This window comes from Neolamprologus brichardi, chromosome 18, assembly GCF_056152115.1.
Source record: "Neolamprologus brichardi isolate AB-2024 chromosome 18, ASM5615211v1, whole genome shotgun sequence".
Lineage (NCBI taxonomy): Eukaryota > Metazoa > Chordata > Actinopteri > Cichliformes > Cichlidae > Neolamprologus > Neolamprologus brichardi.
Window position 1 is genome coordinate 11,744,268 of NC_142121.1, and position 23,266 is coordinate 11,767,533.

The 23,266-nt window shown below is 40.5% G+C and overlaps 1 protein-coding gene across 2 annotated transcripts; it reads right to left on the minus strand.

Moving 5' to 3' along the window:
- Positions 1–4,951: 4,951 nt before the first annotated feature.
- Positions 4,952–21,357, minus strand: jcadb (junctional cadherin 5 associated b). Of its 2 annotated transcripts, XM_006792386.3 has the most exons (4): positions 21,222–21,357; positions 14,274–14,712; positions 8,305–12,191; positions 4,952–8,083 (listed from the first exon to the last, which is right to left on the minus strand). In XM_006792386.3, exons 2-4 carry the CDS (start codon positions 14,603–14,605, stop codon positions 8,073–8,075), a joined length of 4,230 nt encoding a protein of 1,409 aa, XP_006792449.1. In that variant the 5' UTR covers positions 14,606–14,712; positions 21,222–21,357; the 3' UTR covers positions 4,952–8,072. The 2 variants fall into 2 exon arrangements, with proteins under 2 accessions (XP_006792449.1, XP_087688460.1); XM_087832334.1 differs by lacking the exon at positions 4,952–8,083 and having other exon boundaries at positions 8,288–12,191.
- Between the last annotated feature and the right edge of the window lie 1,909 nt (positions 21,358–23,266).

Sequence of the window (23,266 nt, forward strand, 5' to 3'; positions counted from 1 at the left end):
CTAAATGACTGACGTTTCATAAAAATAAAGGAATTTGCAATCATGTAATCTGTTGATATGTGATGTGCTGACTTATAATTTAGGATAGCAGACATAAGATTAAACCAGCAGAGATAAAATCATACTTGCAACTCACGTTAGCTCCAATAAAAAGGAATCGAGAAAAGTGGTTCACAGGTGAAGTCCATCTATCCTGGAAGGAGAGATATCAAACCGCCACACAATGATGCTGAGGAGGCAGGAGGTGCAGGTGTGAGCAGGTAAACCCAAACAGAGAGCCCAAGTCATCTGCCGTGAAGCAGGTCCAACCTCAGCAGCTGACAAATATATCCCGGTGCTTTCCCTCTAGCTCTGCGGTTCTGGGATAAATAAATCAGTCCTGGAACAGCCAAGCAAAGAAAGGGAAGAAGGGAGAGGGAGAAAGAAGAAAGAGAGGGAGTGGGGTATGCAGGAGATGGGTGAAGGACAGAGGGAGAAGAACTGAGGGGAAAAGAGGGGTGAAGCTGAGAAAAGGTACACAGGCTAGGTGTCTGGATACTCCTATAGTCAGTGATTCTTCAAACTATTCCAAAAGTGAAGATAGGTGGTTCCTGAAATGTCCATTCTGCAAATCAGGTTTGTATCGCCGGTCTAATAGAGTTTAAACTGAGGGTCAGAGGCGACACCGCGCTACTTCCAAAGAGTTTAGGGAGTGCGGGCCAAAATTGTTGCAGTAACCTTATCCCACAGCTACCATGTATGGGCTGAAGAGAGCAGCCTCAATTGAGGGGCATCTGCCATAAATAGCCAGGCAGCGTCGGCAGCAGGAGGATCGAATCAGCTGTTACAACTACAATCCAGCAGCACAGCGTGATCCAGCAGCACAGCGTGATCCAGGCTGCGCAGGAACGCCTGCTCTATGACACCAGGGTCATACACAGCGCACTGTTTCACTTGCATTCATTTCAACCAGCCACCTGACCAGTTTGTTCAAAGAAACTAGGATTGCATCAAACGCTGGGATGATGCTGCATTTCATGTTAGGACATTTTAATTCATCTCTGGAGTTTGAGGGGCACAACTGTCACTACATATGCAGCCTCATTGTGCAGAATTTTCACATAAATTTGACAGATTACTAACATGATCCATGTCAAACTGCTTACACAGGACAGCTGTGAGATGCTCAAAACAGGAACTCTTGAGCCGACTGTTTACAAAAGCTCACATGTATGACACAGTTTAAAAAGTTGCCGTTTTCATGTCCAAAACAGACAAAAAAACAAATGCATATCCCTACTTTAACTTCATCTGGTACTACAAGGACTTCTTACCATGTTTTAAACAAAGTGAATCAAACAGTAAAATACAAACGCAAACGCAGTAAAGCAATTATGGGCTTTTTAAGATGTTTGATAACAGCAGGGACATTAAACTGTATTAAATAAGTCCTAACGCTGTATTTTCTATATATAAAAAGATCAGCACATCCAGGTGATTAAGTTGTGGCTACCGATATGTGTCTTTGGGTACTGTGGTGAAAGAGGAGCAGGTCAATTTAGGGTTTTGCTCCTTGTTACAGTCGGTTTTGTGTTTAATTGCTGTTTGTCTCCATCTTGTGGTTTTGCATTGTAACTGCAGGGCGGGTCACTAATTCAAACATTTTACAGAACAAAAAAGATAAAGAAATCACTTTATGTAGTTATGTTCATAATTTATCTCCCTACAACACATTGGAAAAATGTTATTTTTCTGTTCTTACCTTTCATTTTTTTTGTCTTGATATTACAGACCGTGTACATTTATGTAGTTTTATTTATGAGTAACAGTCAGATGCGTAATCAATATACTGCAGTAATTTCAATCAACAATGTTGCTGCCTTACACATCTGTTTTGGGTATATCTACACATTCATGACTTTTACTCTCATTTTTTCCTATATAAAATGCATCTTTGGGGTTAAATACACACACAAGTAGGATTAATGTGCATTCAATAAAGGCAATGACAACTTACCTAACAGAAATCTATCCATTTGTCTGTTATTTTGTGGCCTTGGTAAACCAAAACATATTTTCCAGTTGAGAAAATGACCCTAAAATTAAAAAAAAAAAACTGGTTAAGAAATCATTTTATTGCAATTGTGTTCATGGGAAGGTTTTTGCATGCAGGAATACAAGTTTATGTGGGCAGGCTGAAGGGTGGCAGAAAATGAGGGCAACTGTCACTGTGGCATTAATGGACTTACTTATTCCACATCCAGCACAGGCAAGCAGGCTTGACAGGTGTACAGTAATGACAGATATGTAGGCAACTTACTGAGAACTGGACTGACTCAGAGGCTGAGGCAGCTGTGATGGAGGGACAGCTGGAGATGGATGACAGGGAGGTCTGCAGAACAAAGGCAGACTGTTTCATTCAAAGAATCCCAAGTACACAAAAAGACAAAAAGGAAGTGATGCTTTCCTTGATACAATGGGGAAGTGTATGAAGATTTTGGAGTAACCTTGCTGTTTGCATTATTTGGTGATTAACCTCTTAAGCCCCAACGCCCCCTGATACAGGGGCAAAAAGCAGGAGATCAGGTAGGCTTGGGGCTTAAGAGGTTAAGTGAGAGTTACAGACAAAAATAATTCTAATCACAACCATTACAAATCCCCAGAATTTACCAACAGTTTGTACATCACCTGACTGGACAGCAGTAATCTCAACTGGTAGCTTTGGATCCAACGTGAACCTTATTCAGGGGAAGTTTCAGATCATCCTTCATCTCAGCTGTATTCAGTGTAAATGCAGGTTTTGGACGCTTCAAAAGACAGATTATCTTTATTTGAAGCCATTCCGAATTAGATTTGCTTTAATATTCAGGTTCACTGTCCTGCGGTTTCTTCTAGCTTATACTGAGCTTTAGCTGGCACACAGCCAACCACATTATCCTGCAAGATGCCTCGATAAACTTGGGAACTCCTTTTCCACATGCTGTCAATCCATACAAGACACAGAAGCTAGATATATGTGTGTATGTGTGTGTGTGTGTGTGTGTGGGGGGGGGGGGGGGGGGGGTAATAGTTAAAATGTTAAGCTGACTATATATTATACTGAACCTAACCACTTACCAGTAATGATAGGTAGCAGTAGATCAACCCAGAGTATATATTAGTGACATATTGTTTTTCTAGGCTCTTAATAATAAAGGTAGAGATAGCACTGCACAGTAGCAGTCAAAATATTTTAGCTACTGAATTAGCATCATATAACTATATAAGAAAACACTATTCTAGTAGTACAGACTTTATAATTTAATTAAGTAGCAGTGTATTAGCCCCTAATGTACAACAATCAACAGTTTTGTTTAACTGAAGGCGTGCAGGTGTAATGTTTTTTATATATTTACCTGAGCTAGCTCTTATCAAGTTTACAGGCGGCCATTTTGAAAGTTCAACACTGGAAAAAGTAACTTTGAGACAACTTTCAGTTAAAAACGAGCACCAGAGAAAATGTTCAGAGTCATAGTAAGAAACAAAGGTAAGACCACGACAAACCTTTTCTGAAAAAAGTCCAAAATTCCAGTTTAAATGTCCAGAGAAAGCTAACTAACGCTTAATTAGCTTTCTGTAAATAACACTAACTATGGCATTTTACCATTAAAGACTGGGAACTCTTTAAAGTGTGAAACAGGACTGAAATACAAAACTTTTACTGGTTTATTATTTATGGCCACATCCAGAGTAAAGTATATAAAAATACTATACAGCTATACTGTGTAAGTAAGCATTATACTGGCTAATATAGTGGAGCTCACCCTCCTGGTGTCAAAACACTTTCATCTGTCAGTGTTTTTAATGTCGCAGCTGATCCTTGTAATTTAGCTTGCACTCCAAATATGGTAACTGGGACTGTCAGAAGCTGCATGTAGCTTAAGAAACAACGCTGCAGTGCCTTTGTACGCTTTGCCCATGAACAAAAAACACCCACAGCGTAATGAAAAGACAGCCTACCTATATTGGGATCAATAAAGTATCATATAAGTGGAAGCAGTAATCTGACTTTTCACTCTCATCTTAGAAAAAAAAGATGGCACACAGAGGAAATTGAAGAGGATGGATGCCCTCCAAGTCTCCCAGAGAGCATGCTGGGAGGTTTTTACAAGGTTCAGCTCAAGTATTGTCTTTGCCAACGCTTTGATCCAGCAAGTGGAGCTCAGTGTGACAGTCTGGCACGGTAATTGGGCTGAAATTGCCAGCACACAAGTGAACATGTGTGAAAACACTCGCATATTTGCACTTATACACGTATGCTTGCTTTCCATTGCCTTAGCATTGCTCAAAGAATATAAGTCAGCTCTTTGAAAATGAAACATTTCCATAATAATGACTTACCCACTCGAGGAGCCCAGTTACTTATGCTGATTTTCTCTCGTTTTTCATATTGCGGGACAGTATCAGCAGCTGAGATCAGGTGCCTCATGTGCAAGCTCTAAAACACTGTATACAAAGCCTGTATGGCAGCATCACCAACACAGATTTGACAATTTTCATTTTCTCAGATCACTTTTCTGATGTATAATTTAGCTCCAGAGATGAACCTGTAAAGGGACCAACAATGTAAAAACTTTTTCCAAAAACCAACATGATATCAGAGTAATGGTAACTGTAACTGGTTCTGCTTTTATATACATAACTGGTTTTGTTTGTAATATAAAAGCCTTTATCATATATTGTATTTCATACATATGCACCCCTTATTATCTTTGCTCCTTATGTCCTGGCGCATATGTGATATAAGTGCACATTTCTTAAAAAAAAAAAAAAGAAAAAAAAGTTGCATACATACAGACAACAGCAACTGTCACAAACACCATTTTCATGCAAAGAGTTTATTTATGAATCAGACTGCAGTATCATACAACAGTAGCACAATCATATGACTATGGATTATGCTCATATTTATAGATACAAAGATAAAGGCATGTCTTAAAAGAAAAAAAATGAATGAGTTCTCTTTTGATTTACTCTAAAAATAGCTTTTAAATACTTGGCATAGTTTTGTAAATTAAATTATGAAACATAATGTTTTGCCCACTGGTTTTACTATTGGAGTACCAAATGCAAATATACTTTATGAAAAACATTTTTTTTTCCTCCTCTCACCTGCATTTCATGCAAGGAAGAAAAAAAAGATGTCAGTGAGTACAAAAAGCACTTAAATCTCATATGAAAATAGAAAATATTACAAGTGTGCATAATTACTTCATGTTGCACATAACCTGCAGTACAAAAAGTCAAATGACACTATGTTCAAGTGTACCTGACATGCCAATTATTGGGGGAGGGGGGCGTATGTACTGAAATAGCTATTTAAATGTCGTCAGGGGCAGTTTATACACCAGACTAAGGCGAGGCCCTTTAGTCTTCAGAATGAATTGAAAATGAGATGTGTTAGTAATTATGGGCGTGCCAGCTTGTCCTCCCTGTGATGCTGACTATGAGCTTGTCTTGAAACACTGACCCTCCTCTCGTACTTATAATAAATTATGCTTTTTCTATTGTTTGAAGTTCACAGTTTTGGACTCAATGTTCCTACAGATAAACAGCATGAAGAGCAGAAACTATCCGCAATGCTACTGTACCTCTCCAGCCAGAGGGATGGCAGAACAGTAAGTTGTTGTTAAGGTATGAAACAGTGCTTAGTACGTTAATATTTGGCATTTCCTGGAGTGTAATGTAATGCACACATCATAAGGCGACATGATTATTTCGGATTTACATGAAATGTTTGAAATACCAAGACAAAGGTCTGAGTTGATAAAAATGCTACAACTGCAAAATGCTACATAACAGTAAGTTGATGGTTAAACAGTGATGGATTCCTACAGATCTCTTAAATATGTTACACCAGTGAAACAGTCTTTTTATGAAAAAAAAGAAAACCCACGTACCTGCAAACTTGTTTTAATCCAAAGGCAATTTTTTCAATCATCGTTTAGCTTTAGACTCATAATTTAAAATTTATTTTAAAGAAACATTATGCAGATATGTGGTTTTTAGCCTAAAATTGCATCCTACATTGCATCTTTTAGTGCAATAAGCGTTAGTGACAGCACAACAATTTACACAAAATGAACACGCCGTGAGATGAAAGAAACGGAGGAAGAAAGGAGGCAGTTAGAAGGAAGAGGAAACGAAGGAAGGGTGGGAGGAAGGAAGGAAAAGAAAAAAATTCCCAATTTTATTTCTAAACATGTTTTTTTTTTGTGGAACCAACAACAGAACGATACATGATTCAAACTGGAAGACATACAAAGACAGAAATAAGACACAGGTCATGTCTGACCACCAACGTACAGCTGAGATGGATTGATGTGTCAAATATCACAAGGAGCGTTCAACACTGACTCTGTTAGCATGTGAAAGAGCACTATCAAACAGGAAATCATGGCACAATCAGAAAGTTTCCATCAGGTTTAACTCCTGCAGTGATGAACCCTTTTGCTCACTCAAACCAAAATCGTGTGATCAAGGCACACCACAGGGCCATCCCTCCTTATACCGCTCTGTTAAGATTTTAAAGCACTAGAAAATTATGTATACTCTCAATATGATACTATACACTTGTATGATACTTTCAGCTTGTTATAGGTGTGGAGAAATAAAATGTCATGGTTAAATACAAAATTTCTCTTAAAATATTTAAAATATACTTTATTTTGTACATTATGCAAACTGATTAACAATTTGATGATAACAAAAATAAATATTCCGTGAAATGTCGCCTCTTTGCAAAACAGATGTATGAACATAGATATATATATAGATATATCTATATCTATATATATATCATGAAGTAAAGCACCCACCCCCTGTTAAGCGCCCCTATACCCTGACACGAATCCATTTCCCTGTAATATGATCTCAATGACACGTTCACACTTAAGACTCCTGACAATGGTTCCTACAGGTAGCTCCACTACACCACTGACCTGTTTTTACAATATTGCTCTACATATCTTTTTTTTCTTGTTGTTGTTCTAAATCCCTATATCGATCTTTAATGTTTATCAAGGTTGCTTAAACCATCATTTAAACTCAATCTGTGCCCTTATTGCTTCCTGAAATTACCTGGAAATGGGAGCTATAGATTGAACTTGATCAGGGGACTAATCAGAGACTTCACCTTATCCAACCAGGAATCGCACATCTAGTTAAGAAAGGCAACTCTCCCCCTCTAAAGTAGGGCCAATGTTATCTTATAGTTTACTGATCTGTCATGCCATGTGGTATAGAGTCACTCTTCACTGAAGAGCTATGGTTGCAGAGTTATGGTTGCAGTGTGTACAAAAGCAATGAGAAAGGGCACAATGTCATTCAGTTGTTTTTTTTTTTTTAAAAAGAAAGGCTGATTTATCTCGTCTGAAAATCAAAACAGTTCTTTAGCCAAAGACAGTGATGTCCAGTTCTAAAACAGCTGTCGCCTTACCACAATCAAATACGCAGGTTATTTTGGTGTAGTTTAAATGCAACAGAACATGTTTGTGACAATAAACCCCTCTATGTCTACATTAGGTTAAACATAAACACTTACATTCATAATTCTCAACAACTCGCCCGTAAACAAACAGAAACGTTCAGGTTTACGAAAAATGTTTTCGCTGCGGACATTTTCAGAAATTCTAGTATGCACGACAGAATTGCATAATGTCTGCCAATGAGAAAAGCATAGGGAGGATAGAATAGAAAGGACAAGCCGCTACAAGACTAACTAGTAGAAACCCTATAAGAGGATGGGGTTGGGGATGGAGGACGGATGGGGTAGTGGGTAGTCAGTTTGGGAAGGCTGGGGTGGGATTCTGGGTGGAAGTTGCCCCACAAGTTAAAGAGGCACCTCCCTTTGGCAGTGGAACAGCACTCTTAGTAGTCAACGCAGCGCCGAGGGTGAGGGTGTACACAATGCTCTTGTCGGACAAGAAGGCAATTTCAGTGTCAAGATGAGATGAAGGCATTCTAGTAGGCAGCCAGGTCACAGTGTTGGAGCTAAAAACCTCAGATGGAGATGGTGGACGCAGTCTTTCTACACTGTCTCCCCTCGGCTGGGATCATTGGGGTTCTGGGACATGAGGAAGAAAGATATTTATTCACAAAGAAGTTTTTTTTGTTTTTTTTTTTAGCAAAAATCCATTATCTTATGAATCAAAATTGTCTAATTGGGCAAAGGTTTTCAAGGTCCAAAATCAGGAAAAATTACAAAACCGCATTAAAAAAGTAAACTCTCTTATTATCTTTACATCCACCAGGCTTCACTTCTATGCCATTATAGGCAATAATTACCTGAGAGAGGTGACTCCTGTTCATCTTGCAACACTGTCTCGGGGCTCTGCTGTGAGTTGGTGACCTCTTGCTCGTTGTCTTTGTCCATATGAGGAGCAGGGTCGAACTCCTCTGCTTGTTCTTCCTTGCCCTCCCCTTCTGCCTCTGTCTCCCCTTCCCCAGAGTCAGTACTCCTGATGCTTAAGCGCCTCACACGATACATAACATCCACATCTCTCATCCGGGCAAGTCGCTCAACTGCCACCCGACCTGGAGAAATAGCCAGTTTGTTCTGCAATGCTTCAATTCGCTGTGAGGGGCCCTTGCTCCTCCGCTCACCCTCCAAGCTAAGAGATAGTCTGCGGTCTAGGTTCGGGGGAACGGAAAGTGGCAGTCTATCAGGTGGAAACTCTGGTAACCCAGGGAGGTCTCGCCCCAGATGAGTCCGTAGACCAAGTCTATGCTCTGGGAGAGCAAATGGCTTCTTCTCTTGCTCCTGCTTGTCAACTGGCGTTGCATTGTCTTGTTCCTCAGTTTTCACTTCAGCTGTCCGTTTGCCTGCACTGCCTTCAGGTGTTTCTCCTGCAGTGGCGTCTTTATCTTCTGATTTTTCTTCCTCAGTTGCTGTTTCATTAACACTCTGTTCCTCTGTGACTTGGGGGTCTGTAGGCTGATCAGCTGCTAATACTGTGGCTGCAGAGGAGAGATCCTCTGTAGCTCCATCCACTGGTATGCTCTCAGCAGGATTAACTATGCATAAATTGTCCAAGTTTTCTGCCTGAGCATTGTCTGTTTTTTCACCCTCTCCCACATTCTCCTGTGTCAGTGAATGCTGCTCTGTTTTTTCAGCACACACTTCAGACCCTGACTGATTTGAACATGATGCATTTGGCTCCTCTATTTTTGTATCTTCTGCTGGACTTTCTAATGCAGTGCATTGTGGCGGACTGCCATTTTGATTGGCCGAGCTGTCTGAGCTGTTCTCCTCGTGAAGTGGAGGCAATGGACCCTGTCTCATCTGATTCTCAAGCTCTCTTTTACAAATAGGACACTCCTCCTCTGATTCAGCACTGAGATCTTGAAGAGTCTCTGTGTCATTAGGTCTGGAATGGCCTGTGGATGCTTTACTGGCATCCGATGGGTCTCTAGACTGACGCAAAGTCTGGCATATGTCTTCATAATCTGGAGGACTAGTGAGTGTAGAGGCATCCTGCATGGGCTGTCTGTCTGCCCATGGCACCTCAGCTGCTGTGGTGTGCGTTGTTGGACTAAAGTCACAAAGAGGTGTTTCGATAGGTTCATCTGGCAGGTCTAATTTTACTGTCCTGCCATCGTTGCTCCTTCTGCGTGAAAGATGCGCAACAACCCTGTATTCTCTGAAGCCCGTCTCCCGAGGTGGCACCGGGAGCTCCTCCCTAAGCTGCTTGCTGAAGGTTACTGACTTTGTTGCAGGCCTGGAGAAGGCGCTCTTCACTTCCCTGTATTCTGGGTCAACAGACCAGCTTACTGCACTGCGCCTAAGGCTGCTGGGCTTGTTGAGAGGTTCTGATGTCAGTCGGATTTTGATACGCTCAGGGATCTGGACGGAACCGTTTGGGACTTTATTGCTGGCAGTACCTAGCTCCAAGATGTCTTTGTAGGCCTCGTTAAGGTCCTCAATGCACTTGTCAACACTGGGCTGTTTGCTGCTCTGTTGCTGCTGCTGATCCTGGACTTCTTTTTTAATGGTCTCCAGCTCTTTGACTGCATCCCATGGTCGCTGGGTGGCCGGTTTCAAAAGGAACGGTTCAAATTTCTCCTGTCCTGTGTTTGCTGCTGGTTTGATCTCCTCCACATTTCCTGAGGGTGGTACTGCTGGCTGCTGAGCTGTGCTCTTGTTCAGCTGGTTGGAGAAGGTGGAGGTCAGGGAGAAGGCGCTGTTGCTTGAAAGTTTTAGGCTCTTCACTCCCTTTATGGGAAAACTGAAGGCAGTGCCCACTACTCCGCCGCTATCAGGGGTTACTTCGGTGCCAGGAGGAACAGGGTCTTGTTGTGCTTCCTTGTTTTCAGGGGTAGCTTTTCGGGCCTCTGGGCTAGTTTGTGTCTCCTGGTCTCGATACTGGTTTGCAGGCCAGGATCCTGACAGCTTCAGCTCCTTGTAATGATTTATTTTAGGGGGTCTACAGGGTAGTTTTTTAAACATTTTGCTGCTTGCTCTACTGCTCGTTTTGCTGCTCGCTATGCTACCAGTTAGTGCTTGCAGCTCAGCTTCAGCTGAAGATGTGCTTTGGAGACTTTGGTTTGTTAAATGGCCAGTTTTGTTGCCATTGGGACTGTCAGCTGGGTCTGGCGACTTCTCGTTGTTATTATTCTGATCACGAATTGTTCCAGTGAGCTGCGGAGTAACAGGGACAGACACCAAACAAAAAATGGTTTCACTAAGCCTCTTTTTAAGATTCTTGGTTTTGTCTTTCTCCGGTGGTTCAGGTTGCTCTGCCTTTTTTACTTCTGTCACAGTTTCAGATACACCCTGGTCAGCCGGCTTACACGGAGGTGGCGGTGGTTTACCCAGAATAGATGAAGGTAAAAATGGAGTACGGGTTTGCTCAGAAGCTACACTGTCACTTTTTTTTATTCCCCTGTTGGGCCATCGATTACTGCTGTCGCTGTCACCGGGAGCTGTTTTTCGGGTTTCGGTATTGAGAGCTGGCCCCTGTTGGGGAGGAAAGGCACTATCATGTGTAGATTGTCCTAAAATCTTAGCGGACGGAATCTCTTTGTTGATGTTGCGCATCTTGTCTATATCTGGTAGAGAATTTCCGCCAGGCCCTCCTGAGATTAGTTTTGCTCTTGAGTCTTCAGTGGGTAACTGTCGGGCATGACCTGGTTGTTCTTCATGTCCAGAAGAAAGTACCTGTTTTCGATAGGACGCACTACGTTCTCCATAAGGTTCCAGCCAGGAACTACTTGCCTGTCTGTAAAACCACCTTCCCGGATCTGAGCTCGGCATCTGCAAAGCTTCTGCCCTCCATCTTAAGTTTGCCATTTCATGGCGGTTAACTGAAACTGCTCTTGGGGGTAGGGCTCTTCTATAAGATGGGGGTGGGATGTAGCCAGGAGGCTCCATTCCAGTGATGGCAGAGTGTTGTGCGAAATAGTCTTGTCTTAGGTCCCCAACCCTTGGATAATAGATAGGCCTGTCTTTTTGTTTGACACCCTGGTCAATAGCAAGCATTTCTGCGCTACCCCTAGTCTGCTGGTGAATCTCGTATGATGGAGGCTTTAAAGGCCTGCTGAACCTGGGCTTTGGTAAAAGTGCAACATGGCTGCTTGGCCCAATACTCCTACCCCACCGGTCCCGGCCGCCGCCATAGATGTACCTACTGTATGGCCCAGAGAAGACAGTGCTGCTTATCCTCTGTCTATCAGGTAGACTAGGCCTTGATGGAATGAGCTCTCTGCTGTCACGTCCATCAGGTGACAAAACTCTGGGAAGAGACTGAGACTTTGCTTTAGTTCTAGGGTGAAAAAAACCCTCCGGTGTCCTCAGTCGGTAGTGGTCCTGAGCCCACCGTTCCCCATCCCCATCTGACAGCTGCCTTCCCAGGCCCACAGCAGGCCTCCATTCCTCTGTTCCAAGACTCTGGCACTTCCTCTCCCCAGTCACTCTCAACTGACCAGGGCCTGCATCTGGGTCCCTTAGCCAGGAAATGTCCTCCCATAGCTGCTGCGCTTGCCTCTCTGCCCTGTATTCCTCTGCTGTGATCAGGGCCTGTGGCCTCCACGCTCCAGCAGAGGCCCTCAGCTCCCTGCCATCAGCATAGTCCAGAAGGATGCTGAAGTCCTGACCTCGCCTCCGCCAGTAGGAAACATCCCTCTCGTCATGGCTCAGCGGCTCTGAATAAGTCAAACTGGGAACATCGTAGAACCTATAAAAGAAAAAATCTCAGTATTAATAAAACAATCAAATCTTTTAACAGTGTTTCTTTCATTACAGAGGTTATTAAATGAGTTGCGGCTAAACAGCATCAGAACCATCAGGCTGGGACATACAGACAAACAAAAAATTATCTAGAATGAAAAGAGTTAATACCTAAAACATATTTCACAATATTGTATTATCTCAGTCTATTTGATAATAGATTAAAACAATTTCATCCACTTGAAATGTGATCACTGGTAAATATTAAAAGAGTCATGCCCATGCCAGTCCCAGACATGCGCTTTTGCTTTGCCAGTATAGGTGTTCCAAAACAACCTAATCAAAGAGAGCCAGCACATATGAGCCAGAAATGCTTAAGTCAGCAGCTCCAAAGTCCCCTGAAGACACCACAAAATCGCGATGCTACTGCAATATGATCTGCATATTAAATTGTGCTGACCTTATCTTGGAAACTGGTCATCTGGATGGCAAATACTACTTCTAAAAAAAAAAAATCTGACGCAAAAGAGAAAGTGGCTCTGTCCATCTCATTATTTTATCACATACTTTAGGAACCATTTTGGCCTACAGTACATATAAAAACCTTTAAACCAAAATTACAATAAACTTTAAACCTGCATTACTGTGTTACACCCAAAGTGAAAGAGTAAACTAGAAGAAGAGCCTTTTTTAATAGTTTCTCATGTAAGTATGCATGAGCAACAATCATCCAACCAAAATCATTTGTATAATTTTAAAAACGCTTGATGAAACTAATATGAAATGGCAACTGTGTGACGAGTTGCTGTTGGCAGGTTCACAACAGTGGTTCCAGTACAGTGTGATAAAGCACTGCTGCCTGGAGATAAATTTAGTTCTGGTCCCATAATCACCTCTTGGGTTTGGGATAAGGCCGTAGTGCATGCTTGCACTGCTAAAACAATTATTTTAGATAAAATATATTACTAAAAATATATATATATTTAATGACAACACATCTAAAAAAAAAAAAGTCTATGCACACTGAGGGATTTTCCATTACACTGAATTTTATGATTTTTTTTAATTAATTGTCATCAATAAATATTCCCCGGGTCATCACTCACATAAATGCATGTTCTTAAACGCCCTGATGACAGCTGATCATAATGAGGGAGGGACTGCAGGCTTAAATGCTTGTTGAAATTCAATTGTAACCATCAGTTCTTTCAGAAAAACATATTAACTACATTTTCCCAGTGCAATTATAAAACTGTTTCATGCAAAGAATCATCTGCCGCTAATGCAGATGATAAAATATAAATGTAATATACACACACACACATATATATATATATATATATATATATATATATATATATATATATATATATATATATATATATATATGCTTGATTATAAATATGTGTAATAGTTTTTAAAACGTAACATCACGAAAAGAAGACTGAATAAACAATTAGCCTCCGTCCAGTATCTGCAGTGCACTAAATCCCTGTTAGTCATAGTACTCATTCATTTAAGCAGCAAAGTCAATGGATCATCCTCAGCAGCATATGCTACTGTATGGCTGAGGGGAGCTGCGCTGTGCACACTTGCCCAGCAACATGCTTACATCACAGAGCACGTGCTGGGCGTGATTCAGTGTGCCAGTGTTTACAGTGGAGTGATTACGCGCCTGTCTTGAGGCATGTTCAGTCCTCCTCAGTTTGCTCTCTGTCTAGTGCTGCTGTTTACATCTGCCTGCCTGGTGGAGGCTGTGTAGATGATTCCAATGCCTGGGTGGGCTCCACAGAGATGCAAACCATATCTCTGTGCAGGCATGTACACAGCTCAAACGACTGCAAAGGCACCTTTCATAATTCCTCATATCCCAGCATAAGATATGTCAGTAGTGCTGCTGCAGCCACAGTGTTCTGCAGCTCTGGAAGGAAGGGAAGAGAAGAGGAGGAGAGAAAAAAACCCTGCGCAGTGCAGACTCAGTTTTGCATGCAATACTGACAGGCCCCAGTGAGAAGTGGGGGGAGGAAAGAGAGGGAAAGGGAAGGTGCAGGGCGTGGGGGATTGCAAAAGAGAGGGAAAAAACACTCACCCACTATCTGTAGCAAGAGAATCACCCAAGGGCTGAGTGTCACCTAGGATACCGATACCGATGCCGATTTCTTTTCTCCTTTGGTTCCTATCCCCACTCTCGATGTCTATGCTGGGGTAGCCCTTCACCAGTGCCTGCCTGCTGCCATAGATGCCAGTGATAGATGCCCCCCGGTCTGCCTCATACCCGTTCAGCGTCCCCCGGCCAGCCCTGTTGTCCACAAGTTCACGCTGGCAATCAGCAGGGCGCTTGTCAAAAGGCGTGGCAGACGGAGGGTCGCTCTTCGGCAATTTATATCCGTGCGAAATGAGAAGGTCCTCCACGCTGTACATGGTGGTGTCTCTCTCACTTCTGGGCAGGAGGGCAAAGGTGGGTGTGTTGCCTTATGCGCAGTGCTGCTGGTGGAAGCTGGAGCACGGCTGCTCAGCAGAGGCCATCACTAAAGAGAGGACAAGGGAAGAGGTAGAAGAGGATTATTTCTGCATGCAACTATATCTGAGAGGAGCCACTTTCGTAAGAAAGAAAAAGGGTGGCATTCCTTGTCAAAATGTGTTTAAACTACTTCAGCACATGCTATACTGACAGCTCCACAAGTCTTTTCTTAAAATTAAACACTAACATGAGCTAAACATGAATTTTTCCCCCAGACATAATCTTGTTTCTGTCAGCAACCCCGGATGTACAGCCACAGTTTTAAAGGTGAATTTAAAGCTCACTATCTGAACACCGAAAAGGTCTATAAACCAGAAAGTGTGTGTTATGAGCCACACCCCTTGTTCTTTCCAATGACATTTTATCAACTTTCCCAAAGTGCCTGAAACCATTATCTAATGTAACAATTGCCAAATTGAGAATTGTTCTCATCCTATTAAACCACTGTTTACATAATGATTTCTCTACCCTTTGTCAGACAGCAGTGCAGTGGAAAATTTGATAACCGCAAAGCAAGCAGGTTTTAGGTGGAATATTCGTCATCAGTCATGACAAGCACTTATTGTTCTCCAGAGACTAAGAGCAAGCAGTTATCTTAAAAGAAACGGCAACATATTCTTATATATTAAGTTATAAGAGATTAAATACCTCACCGTACAATCAGTCAGTTTCAAATATGCTTAAGTAATCACTACCAGTGTGGTTGCATCATATATCTGCCTTCTTGCTAACTTATTAGTGCTGCACACCACTCCCATATGCCATCAGAAAAAGGAAAATACTGGGTATTTTATACCTAGTATAAAATAATCTACACAATATATACTTTCCCGCATGCCTGTTCTGTGTGTGAGCACACACAGTGTGAAGGTTGCCAGATTTCTTACATCCTAATGGCATCAGAAAACAAATTGATGCATTAATGGCGTTTGATTAAATTGATTTAGGTCTTGACTCTTAAACTATAGTTCAAAGATGAAGTCTGAGTTGCAGCGTCAACAATAAAAAATTATGTGAACTTTAAATAAAAATGTGAACGTTAAAAAAAAATTAAATAATTTTTTTTATTTTAATAAAAAAAATTAAAATTAATTATTTTTAATTTTTATTTTATATTTTAAAAAATTAAATATTTTTTTAAATACTAACAGTATTTTAACGTTTTAACTTATACTGCTCTGATTCCAGTCTCTTATTATCATGTATGTTCTTTAATTTCTCTTAGATTTCTCTTCCCTAAAAAAAGGCCCCAATGGTCACATCATATTGTCTTTTTTTCATATATATTCTCTCACAAAGACGTTGCTGGCTTAAAAATCACCCAAGCCCCAAACTTTCTAGATCACCATGCAAAGGTATAGCCATCGTCACAAATCAGCAAAAAAGCAAAAAAAAAAAACATTTCTCAGTTTTCCAAAACTCTCTCATAATGTTGTGGTGGTTAATTAATTTCTATAAAGCAGAATACTTCGATGAGTTTTATAAAGCATAAAAAGGCGATTATTTTCATTAACAAGTAAAATGATGATTACCGTCTAAGTAAATCAACAATTTACGAGTTTGAAAAATGTCAGAAAATGGCCAGAAATGCCTGTTAGGCTCAAGCCTGGTGTCATAGTATAGAGTATGAATAACATTTAAATTCCCATGATATTCTGAGTAATGATAAGTATGACATATAAATGATTTTTACTATATAGACGCTATTTTTCACATGGCGTGTTTAGATTATCACTCACTAAATCACAAAGGTGAGTCTTCGACTTACTTGTTCTGTTAGAAAAATTGAGACAAATAAAAAAAAGAGAAAAAAAAGCAGAAACTTGGGAGTTTAGTCTTAAAAATGTCTTAAAAACTTATTCTTACATGACAGTAAGAATAAGTTACAAAACCAGTTATTTATTTTTTAGCTCAAAACACACAGCAACAAGTAGGAAAAAAATAAGACTGCTTTTGTATTGGTGCTCGAATGCAGTGTAAATTTCACTGTCTGTTAGTTTGTTCATTTGTTTGTGTGTACATGTGAATGCACAACCACGCCTGCCTGTCTGATATATTAATTAGTGGTTATAACAGTCTGTCCTGTATGGAAGCTCGTTTCCGCCACTAAAAATAAAACAAAACTAGTATCCATAACTCGAAATTTCAAGTTATTTTCTTGAAATTTCGACTTATTAACTCGAAATTTCAACGTATTAACTCAAAATTTGGAGAAACAAATTTCAAGTTACTTTTCTCAAAATTTCGAGTTAATAACTCGAAATTTCGAGTTAGCTCTGCCAATCAGTAATCTACGTGAATGATGTCACTTTCTTGTTACCCGGAAGCACATGGCGCAGAGTAACGCGCACTCAAAACCGGATCGCAACAAATTGGCGCTTTCACGAGTACGTTTGCTGATAGTAACGCCATGTGATTCAGCTAATAACACAAGGATTTCATCATTTTTGAAGCCACGCTGAAAATACTCAGCAATCTGTGCATTCATGACTGAATGTAATAATGGTAGCTTAGCTGTAGCATTTGTGCCTGAGGGCTTCAGCTTCCAGGTAACAAGGAAATGACGTCATTCACGTAGATTACTGATTGGCAGAGCTAATTCGAAATTTCGAGTTACTTTAGTCAAAATTTTGAGTTAATAAGTCAAAATTTTGAGTTAATAAGTCGAAATTTTGAGAAAATAAGTCGAAATTTCGAGTTATGGATCCTTTTTTTTTTTTTTTGTGGCAGAAACAGGCTTCCATAGTCCTGCCTGCAGATGACAGCGGATGGCTTATAAAACATTAACAGAGTGATCAAAGGCTTTGCACACAGTAGCATTTTGGCAAATCATAGACTTGAATAGTGGCTCACTTTCCATTATGAAGGTGTCACTTAAAGGACAAGTGCGCTGTTGGATCAAAGATGTTGGTGTTAAAATATACTTATATACACAACTCATCTAGGAATTGATCATAGCCAAACACTTTTACTTATCTCCGTGTTGGAAACTGCTGAATTGCAGCTCCATTAATGTTTATATTAACATAGATTAAGGGTGGAGGTCATGTGACAAAGTAAAAAACAAAAGAATTAATCTAAATCAAAGATGTGCAGACAGAGTAACATCTGACTGATAATAGTTTGCAAGGCACAAACACTGCATTTACAGGGTCTCTGTGGACGTTATCAGAAAATTGTGCAGTGTGCGAGAGAAATGCACTTTTTTATAACTTTTAATAAAAATATATTATTTTCATCATATATAGGATGAAAATAAGCTTCTTTGTGATGCATCTTGACTCACTCAGAAAACGGACAATTGCTGCTTTTCTTCTATCCAAAACATTACGACTATGTCATAAAAGGGCATCACGTATGTTTTAATGTTACAATCCGAGATTTTTTTTCTTTCTTGTTTTTTGGAAGCAACTCAGTATTCTCAATAAATATTAGAGCTCAGTCAACAAAGGCTTTTTAAGACCAATACTGGCACCAATATTTTTTGCAATTAAAAAATTGTATATTCCAATCAGCTGATACATTTTTTTTCTGCAGACACACAAAACCTATTTTCCCTAATATTTCTTATTTGTAGTTGTTTATTCACTTGTTTACACTTGGCTTGGGTCAGCTGGCTGTTGTGTTTTTGGTGTTTGAAATATTTTTTGCCACAGGGAAGCTTTAGAGTGCCCTCTGCTGAACAACCCTTTTAACATGGTTGAAGGTAGCTTCACTCATCTCCTCTTTACTTTATAAATGTAAATTTATTGGCTGATATTGATAAATCATGAAATATCTAATATCAGCTGATAATCAATTTAAGTCCACATATCAACACTACAGCTTTGTACAGGTTTTTTTTTTTTTTTTTTTTACATCAAAGGGTGTTAAAGACAGCTTAAGAGAGAAAATTCTATCATTATATTATTTCATTCTCAAGTAATCAGTTTGATTATTTCCTTGACCCCCCCCCATCTATCAATACCAACCATGTTGTTCCAAGACTATCGGAAAATCCATCTGGGAAGCTAAAACCTGCAAATCTCTGCCTTTTTTCATTAAAATTATTTAATTCATTCTAAATATACTTGATTGATATATCAGCTTAATATTGGTTTTGGTTTGCTGACAAGTAAGATGGCATTTAACAAGGTCAACTTGATGTATTATCTGTTGTGTAACATTCATTTTATATTAAATATTAAAAAATAGCGTCAGTGACAGCTAAAAGTAAGTTTCATTTATTACAACAAAATCTTGTTTACGATGCCAAATTGTTTTTTTGTTTTTTTAAATTGTATCAGTATCAGCCCTGTATTTATTCTGTTACTTTTTCTTTCATTAATTTAAATGATAAAATAATTTGTTTAGCTCCAAACTGGACTATGGTTACATAAACAAGTACGCTCTAACAATATTTTGAATTGTAATTACTTTATTAGTGCAATGTTACTGTAGGTCACCCAGCATGCATTCCATAAAGAATCACTGCATTCAAATCATTTGGAAAATTCTTCTTTTCCTCTTTTTTCCTCTTGACCTTAATGTGACCTTAACATTTTCCCTCCATAACTTTGTCCACTTTGCAGTTAGGAGTTACCCCTGGTGTCGGAGCTTATTTTATACTGTACTATTCAGTGTAATGCTTCATATCAGCCCAAATCCTGCGGGATAATTAATGCTGTCCAGATGCAAAGAGCCCAGCAGGAAATCCCCACTTTAAAACCACACTGTATGGGACCATATTTTCAAGGACAACAGGAGCGAAAATTGATTAGCCAATTTATTAATGTCATTGAAACTTCACTGACTAAACAAGGCTAAACAGAGCCCAAAATAACATTCAAAATCAGCATGCTGAAATCTATTCTGATGTAAAAGTCCTCCAACTATTACTGGCTCTTCAAGTGGAGTGAATAGGTAGTGTGGTTAATGCAGCAAAAATCAACTCGAGAGCTTCTTGAATCAGCCAAATCCAGATCCGTGAGGACGGGCTGATATAGAAAAGTAGCTTCCTTTAACACAGAGTTTTATCAGAGAGAACCAGAGCGAGCTAGACACATGGTGGCTCTTTTTTGACAAGGTCACAGCTCCAAATGATTGCAGTGGAAATATGGCACAAGACTTTTTTTTGCATAGCAACAACAAAACTATGATTAATAATCACAACAAAGATATATTTTTTAACATAAACATCACTGATACACCAATGGGTGTGAAAGGTTTGTGCCAGGAAGATGAAAAAGTAAGGTCAGCTGATGTAAAAGTTGCTGCTGAGGGTCATTCGTTAGCTGATAACGAGAGAAGTCCTTTTTCTGCTTTTGGAAACATTGAACAATTTTTATGTGAGGACTGTCTGTTGATAACTTCATTGCCCAGCCTGAAAAACACAACTTTAACTTGGAGGCTGGTGCATGAATTCACTTCTAACTTAATAAATCCAATCTCACTGACCACCCTCCCACCTAAGAATCCTCCAGGAACACCCCTCCACCCGCCACCACCACCCCTCGGTGTGCAGCCAGGCCTGGAAGACTGCATGCACAGGTAGTGGTTACTGTAACGCATCAGCACTAGCAGGCAGCACCACCCTAACTGCTAAGGGAGTGTACCTACATCTTACCTAGTGACAGGGAAAACACAGCGCCACAGATCAGCCTAATCATTAAAAAAAAAAACTGCTTAGCCTATGCAAACTCATTCAAAACACAAGTTCAGCACGTTTGCAATTAAGAGCACCCTGTGATAACTATGTCCATCAGATTCTCCGGGGAAAAAAACATCTCCCTCACCATCATTCTCCCTGGATAACTCACTGTATGAATGAATCATGATTAAAATAGAGCCGTTTTATCATAACACACAGTTATCAATAAAATATCAAGGTTGTGATAGATAGACGGATGCATTGTGCATTATGCATACAGCATGACCTATTATAGCCTTGCTATAGCCTACTGCAGCGTTATATGGCACAGCCTACATAAAATTGACTGCTATGAAATGATTTTTCAAATCAGCTCCCAGTAGGCTACCTGCTTCACCCAGTGCCGCAAGTCCAGCGCCTTCCAGAGTGAGGAAGGGGGGTAAAAATCCTCCACCTGCACACACCTTGAGTTGAATATATAGTCAGCGGTCATGTTTTGACGAAAGCCGCTTGGCCAAATTATAACCCCATTGCAAAAATTTGCCCGAGAAATGCACGCAGTAAAGCAGGGAGCGCACATCCCCGCCTCGCTGCCAGCACCAGCGGCGGCTCGGCGCTGTTCTGTCGAAGGGCGAACATTTTGAGGTGTGTGCAAGTTGACGCGCGGTTAACGAGGAGGTTTTGCAGATGCGAGTGTTTACCAATGCCCTGCGCTACCACGAAGGCTACGTGAGCCACACACACAAAAAATAGAAAAAGAAAAAAAAAGGATAAGCAACCCCTCCCTAGAAATCTACCAGTGTCGCCAAAGCGGGAACCAGCGTGCTGCAAGGATGCCATAACACTGCAAAAACAGAATAAGGGCGTAGCAACAGAGAGACGCATACCTGGGAAGATGCTTGGCGCCGCCGTTGCAGTTCCCCTGCGCCCAGCTTCAGCTGCTGAGACTGAGAGCACTGCACAGAGCCTGAGCCGAGCATGCCGATTGGTAGGCAGAGACGCGCTGGTTGCTGGCTGCCTGGACTGGGCTCTCCTCACTACAGCTGAGGTGGGGTGGGCTCCTCACATGCAGGGAGCTAGAGAAAAGGGATGTCAGAATGGTTTCTTCCAAACTGTTTCTCCTAACTTTCCTTTTTTTTTTCATAGCAACACTCTTTTTTTTTTTTTTCATTCAGTGCTGCTTATAGGCTTGAATGATAAGTACAGACATAAGGAGTGTGAGGTCTGTCTCCCACTGCCACAAGTGTTTATTGCACTATATGTTGAAGGAGCCACACCTTTTATGTTTCTGCAGGAAAGGTCAGACAATGCTTGTGCTGAAGTTTGCTGCATTGCTAAACCGATTTTCAATTACCGCTCTATCTTTCCCAGTTTTCCCATATTTTGTTTGTATTGATACCCATGCGTCCCTTTGCCATTAAGTTTTAGATGTGCAGTATGGCAGCGAGCAGTACCGCACCCTTGGTGATGTTGATGACTCGTCACTGTGTGTGTGTCCCCCTCCCATCCAATGCCAAGACAGCTTGGCTAATTAAATGTGCTGGGCTCAGGCCTTCCTGTGCCAACTGTGGCATGCTGCACTCTGAGGGATCCCTCATTCGGAGGAGTGACGGGACATCGTGCCGTCCCAGAGATCCACTCACTGATGAGGAAGTGTTGTAACCTGCTCAAAGCCATTCACAGTTCTGTTGGTACTCATTTACATGAGCAGAACCAGCACTGAGTGCCCAGTGGTTCCCAGTTACTGAGCACTGGAACACATGAAATCTACTATATACAAAATTTATAACTGCTGGACACTACACTAGAGCACCAGCATCTCAAAAACCAAAACAGCAAAGCTTTAGCAGTACATCATCGTGTCACGTCTGTGACAATATACTGACATTGTAGCATTGATGGGCTCACCCTTGTGGTCTGTCGTAACACTGGTGATATTTTTATAACTCAATGGAAGTATACAAATAGTGTCCTTTCAATAAAAGGTGTAAGATGTAACCCTTGGGTACAGGGATAGTCAATAACTTTTTAAAATATTGTTTTATTATTATCCGTTCATACATTTTGGAGATGGAGTAGCATTTGTATTGCACTTTTCTAGTCATACTGACCAGTCAAAGCTTCATCTGTCTCACATCTGCATGTATTGGATAATTTCTAATCGCCACTTAACCTAAAATATGAGTCTTTACGCTGTGGGAGAAAACCACACCCCAGATGTTTCAAAACCTCAATGGCAAGCAACAGTTTTAACCTCTGCACCAGCCTGCCTGTGACATACAAGAAAGACTCAGAATGAGACTTTTCCAAATGTATTGAATGTGTTTTCTTTAACTTAAATAAACAGTTAAAAACTAAGAGTACAATTAATATTTGACCTAATTTCTGAGCACAGTCAGTATATTGATATCGTACATTAAAGTCTACAATAAACTGTCTACAAATTGCATTAATCACATTCAGAGCATTGCATGTGCTGGCCCCTGCTTAAATATTACAGCAGTCGGCCTTGTTGATTCACCTTTGAAGTGTTTCATGCACTATTTTTAAATCGAGCACACAATTTGGAGATTTTAGCACCTCTGGGTTTTGTGTTTTAGCCCATCGGGTTGACTGGACGTGTGCCCTGCACGTTTGTTTGCATTTAAGCAGGCATGTAAGAATAAATGCTTGTGTGTGTGTGTGTGTGCACTAGATGTGTGTATTTTATCCAGATTGTGAAACCCTTTGTAACTGTATGTTTTAAATTTTATTATTTGTACTATTTCTGTCTGAGAGTGTTGTAGCTTCATCTCTGAAAAACCGCACTAATTTTGACTGCTCTTATTTTTGTTTTGGCTTCACGGGGTGTCACTCTTTAGTTGTTTTCTCTCATGAACCTCACCCAAAATTTGGCAAATCCAATTTGAATACCTGGAGATTGTCATTGTGA

Excerpts from the sequence above, each read along its gene's own strand:
- jcadb (XM_087832334.1), bottom strand. The coding sequence starts at position 14,605 with ATGTACAGCGTGGAGGACCTTCTCATTTCGCACGGATATAAATTGCCG. Across the intron at positions 12,192-14,273 it reads TCTCTTGCTACAGATAGTGG|GTTCTACGATGTTCCCAGTT; the intron begins GTGAGTGTTTTT and ends TTTCTTTTATAG.